At 41.2% G+C, this 18219-nt stretch overlaps 1 protein-coding gene across 3 annotated transcripts in view; it reads right to left on the reverse strand.

The window, feature by feature from the left end:
- Positions 1-1523: 1523 nt before the first annotated feature.
- The window catches only part of klhl5 (kelch-like family member 5), a 62645-nt gene continuing 45949 nt past the window's right edge, over positions 1524-18219 (reverse strand). For all 3 annotated transcript variants that reach the window (XM_005456860.4, XM_005456859.4, XM_003452173.5), the window contains 9 exons: positions 17807-18019; positions 12545-12731; positions 11703-11927; positions 10836-10911; positions 10266-10352; positions 8677-8751; positions 8246-8383; positions 6270-6441; positions 1524-3882 (listed from right to left, as the gene is read on the reverse strand). In XM_005456860.4, coding sequence (XP_005456917.1) covers positions 3826-3882; positions 6270-6441; positions 8246-8383; positions 8677-8751; positions 10266-10352; positions 10836-10911; positions 11703-11927; positions 12545-12731; positions 17807-18019 — 1230 coding nt within the window. In that variant the 3' untranslated portion in view covers positions 1524-3825. The remainder of the gene's footprint in view (positions 3883-6269; positions 6442-8245; positions 8384-8676; positions 8752-10265; positions 10353-10835; positions 10912-11702; positions 11928-12544; positions 12732-17806; positions 18020-18219) is intronic.

Below are 18219 nucleotides of genomic sequence, written 5' to 3' on the forward strand. Positions count from 1 at the left end.
ACGGCACTACATCCAATCATGCTACACACAATCTTGAAACTGAGAATCAGTCCTAGACTATACAGTGAGCCCTTATCAAGACCACACAACCAGAATACAGAGCAATCCAAACACAACACATGCAAGATGGAGTCGCCCTGTGTGTGTTGGATACTAGGAGGCAGTATTGGCAGTAGACAGATCCGCGTCAGTAACCACTGAGATTCTCCTCAGGAGCTTTTCATTTTAGTGCATCTCATAATCTTCAGCTGATGATTTTTCTCGCCCCAGTGATCACGGATATGAAAACAGTCAAATTTCAACCTGTGGTGTTTTAAAAGCTCCAAACGCGACAACTGTGACAAAACTGTCACAGTGACATTGACTTGTAAACATCTATGATGAATTTTCAGTCTGCAAATGAATATTCTGATAGTGTTAACACGACAAACTGCACTCATATACTTTCTTTCTCAAAGCTGTGATTAAAACGCAGGCAAAACAAACGCGTGTAAAAATTTACACGTCGAGTTTGCCGCAAAGTGATGACAGCGTTTGTGGATGAGGGATTGCACGAGTGCCAGCACCGTGATGACACCATCAGTAATGAACGCACCTTTTCCCATTTGTTTTCCCCAAAATGACGAGGAAATGAGGTTGAAAATTTGTTCTTAATTCACAGTATCTGTCATTTTCTTCTGTTTGTTCCAGCTCTTTATTGAAGCCGTATAGTGTTTTTACTGGGCGCCACATAAAGGATTTTATACACACTCAAGCCAGTGAGTCTCCAGAAACTTTAGGGTCTTTACTAGAATTAAAAATAGTTTTGTGGGCCTCATAAGTGCTTGACTGCACAGCATGTCTGCTTTATTCTGCTGCTGCGTTGATGCAGATGTTGACAGATGCAGGTGTTTACAGGTTATTTCCAAGTGTAGGATGCAGAATGAAGCAGACCACTTTGTGTCTCCCTCTTACTGCTGTCAGGGGGAATAGACTCAGGTGCGGTTAAGGCGGCAAGACAAGGTCACCAGCATCATCTCTGAACGCCACCGGGAGTCGTTTGTCAGAAGCACTTATGATTTAAAGCTTCCTCTGCAATAAATATCAGAGTGAATCACTTGGCTACTGGTCACTGTCCTGAGGCTAAAATATCTATAAACTGCCTGCATTCCTCCTCCCGGCACACTTGTTCCACTCTGCCTCGAACAGCTGTGGCGTCTCTGGTTCGGTGTTTAGCTTTTACATTTGAGGAGCTGCACTTAAGACTAATGAGGATCCATATTAACCTCCAGGCACATGAAAATAAATTCGGAATTGCACTTCAGCAGCCAAAAACCTGCACAGAAACCTTTGAACTGCAAAGGGCCTTGGCTGGAGTCGCACCGATGGGGGTGCTGTTAGAGATAAGAGCCAAATTTACACCACAGTGGCATTTACTGTGAATGTGACAAACGCAAACTGCCAGCTGCAACATCTGTAGCATAAACATGATTAGCTGTTGCTGTTAAAACGCCTCTGTCGAGCAGGGAAAAAGCCACGGGAAGTGGTAAATCACATCTTGACTTTAATGTATAAAAGACCAATGATAGCTACAGCAGCATATATTGTACATACATAATGTATTTTGTAAAAGACGAGCAGCTGTGCAGTTTCCCACCGACCGCTTTTATTACATCGCTTCATCATCTGAATTCATGTTACAAAAAACAAAACACAATAACACACAGCATATTCAGTGGGAAGTGTATAATATAGACACCGTAATGCAGTAAGACTACATACAGACTTTATATTTATTTATGTACATAATATACAGTTATAGTTAGATTTGGAATGTGTTTTATGTTATTTTTAACCTCTTGCTGAAATCACACGACACAGTGGAGATGACACACTTCTTCTGCTGTGATCTGAAGAGAATTACTCTAAATAAACACCAGGCAGGTTTGAAGAAGCAAGCGAGGGTGGGGGAGAAAATAGAATAATGCAGCAGTGCATTAGGCTTGAATAAACATCAGCTCGGCTGTGGGGAATTGCGAGCCTTCGCGTCTCCGCTTTTTAGATGTCAAGCTGGCAAATTTGGGCGGCTTTTCAGTCTTCCCCGGCTCCTGGGGCGCTTGGCTTTCAGCTGTGTGGTTAAGTGTGTCTTTGTGTGTGTGTGTGATATGTCCGTGTGTGTTTGTAAAGTGCATCCTGGGGGCTACATTAGCCCTACATCTGTCAGTTCAGAGAGGAAGCCTGTTTTGCCTCTCGCTGTCAGGAGTTTCCTTGCTCTGCACTGGACAGACAGACAGACAGACACACACACCCCAACAGGAAACAGACAGGAAATGCACAATTAAGGATGCAGCATGAAATTTTTGTGCCGTGTGCCGGTAGGGAATCTGCTGTCAGAATCTTTGCATTCCCTACGTTTCCTGACCCACAGAGTTTGTTCCACAGCATTCGTCTCCCCCTCATGTCTTATGTTTTGTCTACAGTAGCATCGAATCCAATAACGCTTTGAACTCGACATCAAACAAAATATCGGCACCGGCTGAATCAACGTTATTAAATTCATGGTCTCATTATATGGTCTGTTGTTCATTTTTCTGGGCCTGAAATTGGGCTCTAAAGCGAAGCGGTGCAAGCAAACGTGTGTGTGTGTGTGTGTACGTGCAGTGATGAAGTGGGAAAACGGGGATGAAGAGAAAGAAGCAGGGAATTGAAGATGTGGTGAGGGGAAGAGGGGGAAGATTCTCATTTGAGATAAAAATATACTCCTTGCAATTTCTGAGCACCCAACACACACAGACACACACAGACACACAGACACACAGGAAATGAAGAAACCTCTACAGCAGAGGGAAAAAATACGGTAGCTGAACAGACCCTGCCTGTAAATAGCTGACCCTGTGGTCTGGAGGAAATTGAAAACAAAATTTTCCTGCAGGGATCAACAAAGGACCACAGTGTTATCACCATTATCATCACACACACACTTCAAACCCAAATATCCTGCTTAATGGACCCAGAGTTGTGCAAAAATGGCAGTTAAAAACAAACAATGAAGTAAAAAGTTGGACAATCTTCTGGCGCAACTTAAAGAAAAAAAAATTTAAAAAGCTGAAATAAACTTCATACCACAGCATTGCAGAGGCTTCAGATGTGAGCTGATGCAACATGGAAGACATACGCGCAGAAATATTTGATGAAGCATGAAATGTTTTTGCATGAAAATTGTAGTTCCTCACAGAATCGCTGTTCGTGAGGGTGTGCTGATTATGTCAAAAGTCTTTCTTTCATCTGTCGGTGGGAAAAAGCAAGGGGAAGAAGAGCACTTGCCAACTGCAGCATAAAAATAATAGGAACTATCTTAAAATAGCATCAGTACACAGCATCAGATGCTGTTTGGAGAAACCAAGAGCGTAACGTGATGAGGCAGTTTTGACAATCTCGCTCTGTCTTCCACCTTTTTACTCAGCACAAATGGGAGCTGAAAGCAGCCGTGTAGATTTACACGCGCGCGTACAGTATGTGTGGGACAGCTGTTCTGTTGAGCTCGGATAAACACTGCAGATTTCCTCTCTGCCATGTGTATTTCTGGCAGTTCACTTCTGTGGCACAAAGTATCGTGACGTGAGAACTTTATCAGAGACCTACTGACATGTACCTGAACCCTAATCTGCCTAAAATCTGAAGGATTAGTCGGCATTACGCAGAGTAGAATGTGTCTTTGCTGAAGAGTGTTCGCAAGCAGTTTCCTGGTGTGGCCGGAGAGACCTCTCGGTGTCCCTCGGTGGCAAAGAGGAGGGTCTGCGAGCCATATGGTGAACAGTCTGCCATCTACTATGTGAGGTGTTGTTTTCACAGTCTGACGGCCACCACGCACGCGCCTGCCCTGCCCAGACACAGAGGTGCTACCTGCAAAGACAACAGGGAAAACATAAGGAACACAGTCACAGCTGTGGACTGTTTATATAACTAAAAATTACTATTAAACTACTGACTTGTGGAAGCATTATTTCATGCTTTTGAAAATGTTGAATGTAAAGACTGCAAATTTGGATACGGCTATATTTTTAAATGGTCTGCAGGTCACTAGAGCTATTATTTAATTTCATTTTAGTTTTTTGGGAGAACAAATGTATTGATTTTGGCAGTTTTGAGTACAAATGCTGTAAATAAATCTACAGTATAATATCTGCCCAGCGCCAGTGGGTAGTGATCCAAAATAATGGGAAATAGACTGATTCTTATACAGCAAACACTTTTTTTTTTTTAACAAGTGATTTTTATCTAACATTCACACACACGATCACACTCCAATCAACGCATTGGGACTTTGGGTTCTGATTGCAGGGTTCAGTATTTTGCTCAAGGATATTTTGGCATGCAGGCTGGAGCAGCCAGGGATCCAACCACCAACCTTCGAACTTTACCACCCAAAACATGACTCAATACCAGAAAAAACAAAAAACTAGAAACATGACTCTATGGGAATGATAATATCCTGTTTGACTTAAAAGCACCTTGTTAACATATAAATGGATAACACACAAGTGCTGATACACAGGCGTGCACTCTCTTTACCTCCAGGCTCAATTTACTAATGAAGACTACTTGATATAATTTAAAGTTTGAGAAAAAAGGCTGAACAGAATTGCAATGACTTTGTTGGCTGCTTTAAGGTTAAGACTCAGCCTTGCAACTCCAAGGCCAAATTAGGTGTGGTATTCTCCACAGTCTGGATCTATTAGGTGGTGATGGATGATCTCAGCGGCAGCCAAGCTTTACTATCAAACCTCATCCAGAGCTTACTTTTTAAGATGCTTCAGTTGCAGTCTCTGCTGCCTCTGCAAGCCTCTTTGCAACCTACGGTGACCTTATTGTGCTATTTTTGACTTGAACCAGCTCCGTGTGTATAGCTGTGCTCAGAAGTTTATGTACACTCATGGCCACGATAATTTTGGGCTATTTCTTTATTCTTTCTGTTCTTGTTCCAGGGTGCAATGATTGTATAGCATACATCTTTAATGACTTTAAGAAACACTCAGGCCAGTGATGTGTGTACATAAACTTTTAAACAGAACTGTAAATGCACAGAATAGGAGGGAGGAGTGATACTGCCAAATAAAAACTAACTGCAGATGGAAATAACCCATCATAGTTTTTTGGAGTAAAGTGGTCCTGAAAGTGAACTGAAGGAAATGGGTTATTATGTGACTGCAGGGAATGCACACTGTTGATATCAACACTGAGCCCAGCAGGGAGCAGAAAGTGACGATGATAACTGAGTGGTGGAGGTGGTGTTTTAAAGAGCAGCAGTAAGTGGTGACAGCACTGTTTCAGGGGAGGTGCAGCAGCAGACACGAGTCGACCACCTGAACCAGCTCACAGGTTTTTATACTGAAATGCCAAAGTAATTTCTTCTAATATCATTTTGAACAAACTGACTCATTTCAACATGATTTATAATAATCAAAAAAGAGGAACAAAGAGAAGGCATCAATGTTTATGTTTGACATCACTGTTACTGCACAGACAGTCCATGCTGAGCCTCCTTTTAGCACCTATATTACCCGATTTGACATTATTGAGACTGACAGATTTGTGCCAAAGCCAAGAGTGGAAGTGATGCCACTAGGACGGCACTGACAATACACCCACTGATTTGTTTGTTTAAGTTTCTGACAGTAGATACAGGACATATTTAATGGTCTCAGCATTTCTCCTCTCATCTGAGTTTGTCCTCATCCCTGCCTGACAGTCTGAGCAGTTCAATGCATTCTGCTTCCTTCCTCCCACACCTCTCTTGTTCTCAGCATGGTGCATGTCTCTAAAATGGCAGATTTTAACAGAAAAATCTGCCAACCAAAGTTGGAAATCCTCTGAGGCTACGTGGGAGACGGGGTATAAACTGAAGAGTGGCAGAGACTCCTGAAAGCCGCTGAATGAGATCACTCAACTTTGAAACGTCCCCTCTAACTCCAGCGGCAAGGACAATATTAGCAGGAGGAAAACACACATTTACATAACAATGAAAACATGCCAAGACACATCGGAGAGGAGCTGAAGGAAGGTCAAACTGTGACTGAGTGTTTATACATCTCATCTACTGATTGTACATTTGTGATTTACTACATGTTTTTTACTGAACTGCAATCAGTGTGTGTGTTCATACAGGGCATCCAGAGAGTATTCACAGAGCTTCACTTGGTCCACATTTTGTCATGCTTTCAGCCTTATTCCATAATGGATTAAGGAGACACACAGATTTACTTTGCTGTTCATGTGTCTGCATACAGTACCTGTTTCCACTCGTTTGTCTGAGGGTCGTAAGCTTCCACAGTATTGAGATACACCTGGCCGTCGTACCCCCCCACAGCGTACAGACGATCACCAAGGAGACAAACACCTACGGCATCTCTGCTGATGCTCATGGGAGCCACAGCTGTCCACACATCTGTCTGAGGGTCATACCTGCACACAGGAGTTCACACTGTAGTTCAGTGGTTTGTTGTTGGCGATGATGTTCATTAGCTCAGCTTAGCACAAATACTGGAAGCAAAGGAAAACAGGCTATTCAAAATAAATACCTAATTTTCCTCCATCACTTTGTGCTGTCTCATTTGTTTAATTCCACATAACAGAAATGACAGGATCTTGCTTCAGTCATTTACATGCTGTGACCATTTCTTAGCAAAACAGCTGGACACAGTAACTTCACAGAGTCGTTTCATCACTGTATGACACTAACGCACCTTTACAGAGATCTTTGCTCACCAGCCAAATCTGGAATAAAGTGTGGGTAGGTCGATAAACAAGTCAATAAAATAGTGATGTTATTCTCACCAAAATCACAAACTGTGTTCTCACAGCAGCTACATGTACCTAATTAAATGTGTAGGATTTAATCAGCTGTAGATCTGCTGGCCTGTATTTTTTCAAACCTTGGACATAACCAGGAAAACTATTTTCCTTGTTTTGCAACATGTGTGCAAAGCTAAGCAGATACAAAAATATGTCTTCAACTAAATACTTCACAGGGAATTTTTTAACCTATAAAATAAGCCCATATTTCAAGGTGCTCAACTATTCCTTTGAAGTACAATATATACAGAATTTTCCTGTCCCCCCAGCAGTGAAGCCACTAATGACACAGTCATTAGCAGACATCCCATCTTCCCACACTGGGCCAGTTTATTACACACATTTAGAAAAAAACTGATGCAGAACTAATGTAACAAAAAAAAATACAATACATCCTAACCTCATGAAGGTTATAATGTTCATTAAAAAAAACCAAAAAAAACCAACAACTCTGTTTCGTAAAGATTAATTATACTGTACGGTAATATTGCAGAATGTAGTTTGTGGTTGTAATATATATATATATATATATATATAAAAAAAATTACTGGCAGCTGCCAGTGTTACCCCTCAGCCTCGTAGTAGCTACATGCATAGTATTAATTTCAAAATCCTGTGTTCTCAAGTTATCACTTTCACAAAATTTTCAGAAAGCTTGACCTTTGACCTCGAGGTTGAGGTCACTGAAATTCGAACTCATCCAAGATTTTTAGTAGCTGCACCTATGGTATCAATTTCAAACTACGTCGCCTTGTTCTTGAGTCATCACGTTCACAAATGTGCCCATGCCGCATCACCCTGCCGGGTAGTAGGCCATTAGCCTTTTAGGATAAGGGATAATAACAACAACAATAATAATAATAATAATAATAATGATAAATCATAAAATACCTCCTCCAAAATATCCAATAATTAGAATCAGCACTTTTCTACGATTTCACAGCCAAAAAAGTTGAAAACAATCACACTGTGGTAGAAAACTCAAGAACACAACTCTTTGTTTGTGATTTCTTTATCACACTTGCTTTCTCACTACCAAAACCACAGTGTGGTGCACTGTCCTGTTCATTTGTTCATGTAAGCAGCTGTGTCCTTGAGCAGAGATTCAAATGTCATTTCTTACTGATGCACTGACAGTAGTCTTACACTCAATTATAATACACACAACATTAAATCAAGGTCACACCCTGCTCCCATTTAGTATTTTCATTAGCAAGATTAATGAGTAATAATTCTGCACAGTGCAATGAGCATTCAAAAGACACTAAAATCTTTCCATTAATTTTACAAACGCTGCCACTGTATGAAAGACACATTACAAGCACCACAACACTTTAGCATATTTCAAATAAAACACTCGATTCCTCTCGGATGTCCTTAAATCAAGCAAACACATTGATAAATGTGGACTCACCTTTCCACACAATCACTTAATCGGGACGCCAGGGATGATGCCGGAGCATCGTGGCCTCCGATGGCGTACAGGAACCCGTGCCACGTGGCCACGCCCACACCTCCACGCCTTTTAGCCATAGGGGCACAACCACTCCACCTAAAAATGAAGAATACAAAAAAAGGAGAGGGAAACATATTGTTTGAAAAAGTTTTTTTTAAAGAACCAGAGCCTCTTTCCAGCTCTTCCAGTAGACCTTAATCAAAGTACTTGATAAGCTTAAGTTTTTTTCAGTGTTGTCTGCTCTTACATCCTGTGAGGGTTACTAGTCTCCTTTGATCTGTGGGTAAATAACCTAACAGGAAGAGGAGCTTCACTAGAGGAACACGTAGACAGGAAACAAAATAGGAGACAGCAATTAGTTGCTGACAGATGAAGTCCCGGTCTCTGACCTGTTGGTGTGGGGGTCGAAACACTCCACTGAACGCAGGCAGGATGAGCCGTCACGACCTCCTACTGCATACAATCTGAGGAAGAGGGAAGATGGTGTTATCCCTCTGAACATTTCTGGACTCTGGAAGTCCCTTTTCAATTTAGTGACACTGAAGCAGATGGTACAAGGTGGAAGACAGGCGTGTGTGTGTGTGTGTGTGTGTGTGGCTAGTGAAGGCTTTTTTGGGGGCAAAATGAGGTGGAAAAAAAAAAAAAAAAAAAAATCAATCAGCCATCACTCTTGGTGCAACACAACCCTGAGCAGTCAGTCTGTGTGTGTGTCCTTGCGTGTGTGTGTGTGTGTGTGTGTGTGTGTCCATGGATGTGAAGTTGGGACGGTAAAGAAAAAATGAAACGGGGCCAGTCAAGCAAGTAATGAGTTCCATCAGGCAAAGCGCTCTGAGAGTACACAACACATACGGTACATGACACACTCACCAAAGCACACAGCCATGCTTACACACACACACACACACACACACACACAAAACTGCTGGGCAAGGTTAGCCGTTGCTTCTGTATTAATTAGCATCTTTAAAGCATTTCACTGTCTCTGAGGCCCTGAATAATAAAAACAACATGCAATATTTGGTTCTAATAACTTCCAATTCTTTGGCCAGCGAGGAGCTAAAAGCCCTAAAGCCTTATTAAATCCAGCTATTTAAATAAATGTTCGTCTGTCTGTACGTGTGTGTGTATGTGAATGAATATTGTTATGCTCTCCATTACGGTCTCACGTGCCGGTGAGTCTTACAGAAGAAGGTGGGAAGCGACAGAAGTATAAACTTAACACTTTTATCTTCCAAACAAAGAGAGAGATTGGGAAGGTTTCAGGTCTCACGTTTCTCAAATGTCAAAATATTTACATAATCTTCTCTTTATGTCACACATGTCAAGTCACATCTTGCATAAAATGATTTTTTATTAGATTTTTGGGAGAAATATGAGCAGCTGGTAACGCTGGCTTCAAGCTTAGCTGGCAGATACTTTTGCTTAAAGTCATTCAAATAAATATAGAATATCAAACTTTAAACCCCCCCCGGCACTTGCACTATGATTCACTTGTAATATCTTGTCTGTATTGTACATGGTACTATTTAACTTTGAAATATGTAATTTAACACTGTACTTTGAGCATATTAGTTTAGTTTTTAATATTGACATTTATATTTTAATTGAGGCTGCATTCTGCTATTTCCAAACACTATTTCCAAATGTCCACAGCAACATATCAGGAGCAACAATTAGGGCCCTCTTTGACGGACAGGTGTCCCTACACGGTCAATGATTGCCTCCTTGGCTTCACCCGAAAGGGCCCTTTGATGTTGACACCTTTTAAAATTGAATTAACTAACAAATAATATGGCTCGCTATGTGTAACAGATGCAAAATGCTAATTCCAAAACCAAAACATCTACACTCCATAACAAACGACCAAAGCTGTGTTTAGTGCTAAAACAGATGCGCTAATATTGAACGCACTTAATATAACTTAGAACAAGCAAATCCAAGTAAATCTTTATTTGAGGGGAACTGTGAGATCACTTACTTGCCATTGAGAACAGCTACTCCCACTGTGCTTCTGGGTGTAACCATGCTTGCAACAAAGCTCCACTGGCGTCCTTGAGGGTCCCACCTGACAGACACAGTGTAATTTCTCAATCATGCTTAAGGCACAGCATAAAAACCTGTATCTCTAAGGTCTCAGTCACACAGGCTAGAGACTCATTTCACAGCAGCTGCCATCAAACTCAAACAACCCTCACTAACTGCTCAGGAAATGACCATTTTTTCCTCGTGACCAGTGGTTGCAAGCCACAATGTTTAAGAAGGCAATCAAAATATCTGTCAACAGTAAGACGTCATTTTAAAGAGAGACAGCCGTTCTCCACAGAAACGCCTGTTGACAGTTTTTAAAAGCAGTTTAAAAAACAAACAAAAAAAGGGATATGAACAGAGATGTCAGTATCGCAAAACCTGGTCATATAAACCCAAGTTTACCCGCATTGCTAACTACCAGACAAAGTAAGTGACACTATTTAACAATTTGGATGAACTGACCCTTTAAGCTGGGTTGATTTCACAGAAAAAAAACATCAGTGTAAAGTTTTTTTTGCACCTTTCCACTGTACTGAGGTAACTCCAGCCATCGTGTCCTCCTACTGCATACATGGGTCCCTCTAGAACAGCCACACCTGCAGAAGATAAACACATGTACTATTAAATCATGAAAACTTCTCAAAACCAAATCAGCCAGCATCAGATAAGCAAATAAAGCATCACACTCTTAGGACAAGAGGTATTAGTTTTTATGTGTGTGCAACCACACCCAGGGCATTGTAGAGTTAGCAGCATGTTGACACCTCTGCACTTCAGGGATTTATCTGCCTAAACATCTGTGCTGCCAGATGTGTTTGAAAACCCGCCAAGGTTCACACACTTGCACACTTTCATAAACACAATAAAACAGCACAGCACGCCTTATCAAATGTTGTTATAGTAATATCAGGGCTCTGCTGCGAGTGGGGAGATGCCCTTCAAATGAGAAATATGGGCTCAAACCAGCCTGTTGAAGTGTTCTTGAGCCGTGGCACCGAATCTGCTGATCCGCTGCTGTCGAGTTGGTCTTTTCTGTCACTTTATTAGGTTAAGAAAGGACCAAATAAAATTTCATAACCGAAATTTTTTTTTTCCTTGCAAAAATTTGGTTTTATATCACAGTGCTTAATATCTTTGGGACACAGTTTATCCACAATGGAGCAGGGTGTGTCTGTAAGATGCATCTAAGCTTCTGTTTTGATCAAAATTTGAAAAGTAAAGTCCAGTTTATAGAACAGCACAAAGTGAAGACATGCAGACGTGTACCAACGGCAACTAAATTTGAAATAAAGTATAAATACAGCCCAAACAGGACACCTACCTTCTTGACTCAATATTCAAAATCTAAATCAAAAATAAAATAAAATATAAGTCAAACTGCCCTCACCTAGGCCATGCCTGTGTGTGGACATGGGGGGCATGACGCTCCAGGTTTTGCTGTGTGGGTTGTAACACTCCACAGTGTTGAGTGTCTTGAGTCCGTCTCGCCCTCCGACTACGTAGAGACGCCCGTCGAGGACTGCTACACCAAACTGTAGTCTCCGTCCACTCATCGTGGCAACCTGCCTCCAGGTGTCTCGACGTAGACAATACTGCTCGATAGTCGTGGCACCTGAAGAAAAAAAAGTAGAAAAGAAGAAAAAAGAAGAAGAAACAGGTGCTTTGAAATCTGAAGCTCTCTAAACTGTACTTTTTCACACTTTGTCCTTTTAATGCATAAAAAAACCCAATTCAAACTTGCACCTTCTTGATAACGCCTTCTCACAGTTGTAGGATAGTGTTAAACCTGTTGACACTGATGCTCAATATTTCATTTAAAGGTAGAACTAAAGGAGCTGCTTGTTAATGTGGAATCTGTTAAGCTATTAAGGTGAACCTATTATGCTTGTCCTTACTTCCTGTAGAACCGACTCTGTTCTAGTCGTGGATTCCTCACACTAAACATGAGGTCAGCAAATGTACAAGTAATTCCTTTAAGCAAAAAAGCTTCAGATTTCCCTAAACAACCTGTTTAGTGAAGGAATACCCTTAATATGGTAATGTTAAGGGTGAGAGAGAAGCCCCATCTGTTGAAATCTTCTGTTTGTAATGGGCATCCAATCAGAACAAAGCTTTTCTAAAAGGGAAGTTAATGACTCTCAATTTGTAGCATTTGTCACAGTTTAACTGTAAGCTCAGTCCTCCTCTACCAAAGCATCACGTGCGTCCGGATGTGAGATGCTGTTGTACCTTTCGTAGCATCCATGCCACCCACAGCGAACATGGCCCCTACGGTGGCCTTGCGAGGCCGAGTGCGGGGGCTCTGAAGCAGGGGCCGACGCTGGGGTAAAAGGTGATACTTCATCCCCTCCATCAGGAGGCGTTGGCACTCTACACTTTCCCGGAGGAGAGGGTTGCTCTCAAGGTCCGCCAGGAACTACAGACACATGCAAAAAAGAAATGAGGAAAAAAAAGAAAAAAAAAAGCAAAGGCATCAACATGCAGAATCATGTGACAGCTGCAGCTGGAATATATGGAGGGCAGACGCATGTGCTACATCAGTATGGGTGTAGGGACATGTTGGCTGCGATGTTATCGCTGATTGAGGAGGTTCAAGTGCTGAAAGAAAGCTGCTCTCTCTCATTGAGAGATTAGATGAGATCAGACCAACAACCATTAATGCGCTCTCGCACACGAGACCACGCACACACTGATCATCTGACACACTAGAGAACTAATCTGCCCTCAACATCTCATCAGCTCTCCACACCCTATAACCTCATCTACAATCACACACACACGTGCACAAAGTCACAGACACACACAAATACCCAGGGGCTGCAGCAATCCACAGCCTGTTCCTGAAAACACATCCTGAGGAAACTGCTGCCTGTGAGAGGGATGGTGGTGAGAATCAAGTTTTCCCTGAAGGGGGGAAAATACATGATTTACATTTAGATAGGTATGTGTTTGTGTGTGTGTGTTTGTGTGTGTGTGTGTGAATTTCGAAGTCATTTTAGGTTATCAGACTTTGAGAATGCCCACATCTCTGTTTTTTCCCGCATGTTCAGACACAGCCACTTAGATTCAATCACAGAGAGCAGGTATAATGGAAGAACTAGAAGATAAACAATAAAGACAGATGAAAGAGATTATTATTTTTACCCTCTCATTTATTTTCTGTGTTCTCCTCCATAATTTCCACCAACACAAATAAGATTCAGCTCAAATAATTCAACTTGGTCACTGAATATAAAATCAATTTCCCCCCCGCCAGACGTGGAGAGCGTAAAGCAGGCATGGTAAATGGATAAGCAGCTTACACACCAGGGTGAACCCACACTTCTACTGCGTACAATCACTGAGGGACAAATTACGGTGAACCCTATTTGCGCATTCATTCATGTGCATGTGTGTGTGTTAAAAAACGGACAGATCGAAAAAAAAAAATAGTGTTTGTCCTCTCCGGTGGTATTTATACATCTCTCTGTGAAGGACTGAATGTGGAGGATGAGATAAGACAGCTTGCTGCAGGCGTCCCACCTTGTCCTCTCCGTCCTCTCTTTACCTCACAGTGGGCAGAGAGAAACTTGTGTTATCTTCTCTGTTTCAGCTCACGCTTGAGAGAGAGAGAGGGGCAGCATGGGCTCTGTCTTCTTCTAAAAAAGAGGCACACTCTCATACACACATCTTCCAGCTATGCACATTTTTTATTCCTTATGCGTGCCTGTTGCTGGATGTGCTCATGCTCTAGCAGTCCTCTCCTTCTTGACTTTTTGTGAACACCATACCGCTGTACAAATTCCCACAAAACACACATTACAAACAATACTGCTATGCAAATAACTTAATATGCAATTTTAATCATTTCAGATTTAATGTTGTCCTTTGAGGCAGTTCACTGGTTTTAGGCCTGACTATAATATCTCAGGAACTATTGGGTGGACAGCCATGACATTTTTTCCACATACAGTCATGATATCCACAGTCTCTTTCATTTTAGTGCCATCATTTTAGCTGTATATTTACTTTTTCCAATACTTGTACCATATCTTGTATTTAGCACTAAAAAAAATACAAGAAATGAACTCATTCATCGCTAAAAAAAAAAAAATGCTGGCATCCTCACGTATTAAAGTGAAAATCTAAGTGGTAAGTAAACATTATACCTGTTAAATAAACCGGCATATTAGCTGTTTTTTAGCATCGTGTTGTTGGAAGGCGGGCTTTTAAATATATAATACATCGTGATTCAGGTTTGCAGTAATCCATAATTTTATAAACATATTAAGAGCCAAGGCACATGATGATAAATATGATAAATATAGTAGCATCTTTTCACTAGTGCTCTGACCTTGTAGTGCTGTTAAAAATAAAAAAATAAAAAAACAAAACAAGGGGAAGTGTTTTACTGAATTTCCATGACAGAAAAATAGCCACTGGCTGTGGCTGTGTTCATTAATTTACTCAACTGTTGTCAGATCATCTGAAGAGCTTTGCAATCTCATTTTTTCTATAATCGTGGCTTCACAGTAAGGTGCTGGGGGTCGTTGTGGCTCAGCATATAGAGCAGGTCATCTACCAATCAGAAGGCTAGTAGTTCAATCAGTCGTACACTGGACAAGATACTGAACCCTGAGTCACTCCCGACACATTCGTCAGAGTGTGAATGTTAGAGAGAAGAATTACAGAAAGAAAGTTATGCTTTGCTGGCAGCACTGTACAAACTAATACGAATTAAAACCCAACAAAGAAGTCAAATAGGCTAGCAAACGGTCAGAATAGGACTAACAGTTCTTATAAAAACGTTAAAGTGCCTGGAATATGTTAATTTATCACCATGAGGATAATTTGGGTGAAGGCCTATTAAGTGATCATCATGTGCAAGTTTTATTAAATTCTGACAAATAGTGTAGAAGGATTACCAATTCTTGTGAACTGTGTCCAAGTGGCTGCACATCAGATGACTTAAAAAGTCAGCTTTATACATTAACCACAATTATTAATATGAACTTTAAACTTAAAACACATGTATTCTGCATGAGGCAGCTATTTTCTGCAACTTTCAAGACAAAACAAAAGAATGAGTGTCAGTTTAAACAGTGACTATCATTGATGATGTAAGAGTGATATTTTTTATATTATCATTTGTGCTTAGAAACATTTAATCATTTATGCTTAGAAATATATAATCATTTGTATGCTGATAAAATTCATATCCTTATTAGGTCTGATTAGATTCTATGTGCACTTGTGTACCATGAGATGAGAGGAAGCTGCCTTGATGTTATAATTTCCATTATAGCTTTAGGAACTAGACTGTTCTGTTTCTTAAGGTGCAAGATTTCACACCTTTAAATGGTCTTCTGAGACATGACCTCTTGCAAGTTCCTCTTCTTATCATTTAGCGAGACGCTTACGTCTGCTTTTCTGCATACCTCATACACAGGTTCATTGAAAGATCATATGTCTATGTATAGTATGGCTGACACACACAGAATACGGACGCTGATGTTGTTCAGATATGCCTGCTTAAGAATGTCACGTGTATTTGTAATTGCATATTCCTGTATGTGACAATAAAAGGGGCTGTAGCGAAGGAATCAGTTGAAGTGAGCTGAGTTCAGGTGAAGGAATCTTTTCCTCAACTTTGGCTGACTTCCCTTGCGAGCCACAAACACGGAGAGCGCCTTCTTGTCTTGTTTTGTCGTGCAGTTGAGTGTCTTGTGTTCCATCGGAGTTTGTGCCTAGATAAACCCAACAGATGAAGACACCCACGTAGGCTTCAGCTGCCAACACGCTCCATCAGACCTGCTTGTCGGTTGTCATCCTGCCTAAAAGCGCTGAATTTCCACTGGTCACAGATATTGTACAAGCTGTCATACAGCTGTTTGGTGTGCACCGTCAGGCTGAGCAGATTAGATGAAGAATATATATGTGAATGTGTATGAGTGGGAACAGGGATCGGGAATTAAAACATTTAATCTGGTGAATTGACATCCTCTTGATGAATATTAACATGGTGGCCTAGATAGAGAGCTGACTAATTGGCTGATGAATATTGATCGGTTGTCTGTGTGAGGTTTATGTTTCACTCTATTGGCATTTCACACCTCGTGAGGATCTTGAATGCTGGCTTATTTGTCAGTTTGTCATGGTGGCGGTGGGGGAGGAGCTGTCACACATGATACACTGTTAAAGGTAAAAATCAACCCTTTGCTCTGTGCCTCTTTTGCTTTCAGTCTCTCTGCTCTGTTGCCACTCTGCTACTTTACCCCTCTGCCATCCATCTTCTTCCCTGATTACATGTTACAGCTACTTGTGATTTCAGCTGACCAGGGCGAAGCCATATATCTGAGCTGTTCGTGCTATAAAGTGCCGAAGAACAAAAACAGGGCGATGTATAGATGCCGACAGAGATAATGGAAAGACCTGGGGGAGAACTGAGGGAAATTGTTGATAAGGGAGATGAAGAGAACAGATAATTTAGCTGCAGTTACGAGAGATATCACAGTTAATTAAGGTTTTAAAAAGCGTGTGTCTGATTATGCGTGTAGCCAAAGCCCTGGGCAGTAAGTGAAGTTCTGCTTAGCATAAAAACTTCTGAGCATTACAGTGTAAGTCAGACCTGCCACACAAGCTAGACAGAACATAGAGCTATGACACACCTGACAGAGTAATGGTTATGGTCCCCAGCTGTCTGAAGAGGACAGTGAGACAGAGAGACAGGATATAACCAAGAGGCCCGAGAGGAGAGAAAAAAAGGAAGAGTTAAATTTGGCCAGCACACCGTCAGGGGGGAGACAGATGCACACTCCTACCGTGTACTTTGCTGTTACACATATGAGGACATAAGCATCTTTGACATCTCCCAAAATAAAATCAATAAAATATTAATGCAGTTCTAGCTTTGAAAAGCAAAGACTAATGCAGCACGCTGAGTGAAATGGTCAACAACACAATATAAACACAATATAAAAACAAATTGCTCTTTGTTAGCTAACAGCGAATGTAATGAATATATTTTTATTCTAAGAAACCCATGAAGCGCCGCACATCGAGAGATGTCGTGTTCATGGCTAAATCTGGTTGACCAGTTGTTAGCCTTTAAAGAGACACGTCTAATTGTCTGTGTATGTCTAAATTTGGTTGGAAAGCAAAACTTATTAGGCCACTTATTTTTTTAACTCTAAAATTCCTGTTTACCCATTGAGCAATTAGTTTTTGCTTTGAGATCTAAAAGGTCTAAATTTTGTTATGAAACGCTTGTGATCAGACAGTTACACATCTATTCAAAGTACACAGAGCAGCATTATCCGATGTTTACGCCTTTGATAAGCTTATGCAATGTTACGTTTATTCCCTTTCAGAGCTGCCGGGTCTACTTATTAATGCAACTCTGATAATTAATTGAATTTTCACCAGGATCTCTGTATTGTGCATCTGTTTGTTAAATCTTACTATTTTAATTTTCTTGGTAACCGGTGACTTTTAGCTCTTTGACGCTCTCACCTGTGGTTGCAGCAGCGGGAGTCTGACATGAGCCAGCAGCCGGGGTAGGTGGCGTTGTCGAGTGGAAGCGTCATGACGGACCCAGGTTAGCAAAGACGTAACCACGGTTTCCTCATCCGGCACGTTAATGTCATCAGATGTGAGGAGCCTTTCCATCTCCTCCACTGGTAGTAGGAGGAACTCCTGGCCTCCGACCACCTCCAGAAAGTGCTCCTGGGGGTGCAAAGAAGGTTAGAGTAAAACTGAAGGATGGATGAGATGGACTGGAAGAGAAAGACAGAAGTGGGGGGAGGGGGTTAGAATAGATGAATAATGCATTGCAAAAAAAAAAGAAAAAAGAAGAACAGCAGAGAGGATTTGAGAGGAGAGAGAAAAGGGATTAAGGGTTTGAAGAATACAAGTGGAGGGAGAAA

The sequence above is a fragment of the Oreochromis niloticus genome, linkage group LG6 (assembly GCF_001858045.2).
Source record: "Oreochromis niloticus isolate F11D_XX linkage group LG6, O_niloticus_UMD_NMBU, whole genome shotgun sequence".
Classification (NCBI taxonomy): Eukaryota; Metazoa; Chordata; class Actinopteri; order Cichliformes; family Cichlidae; genus Oreochromis; species Oreochromis niloticus.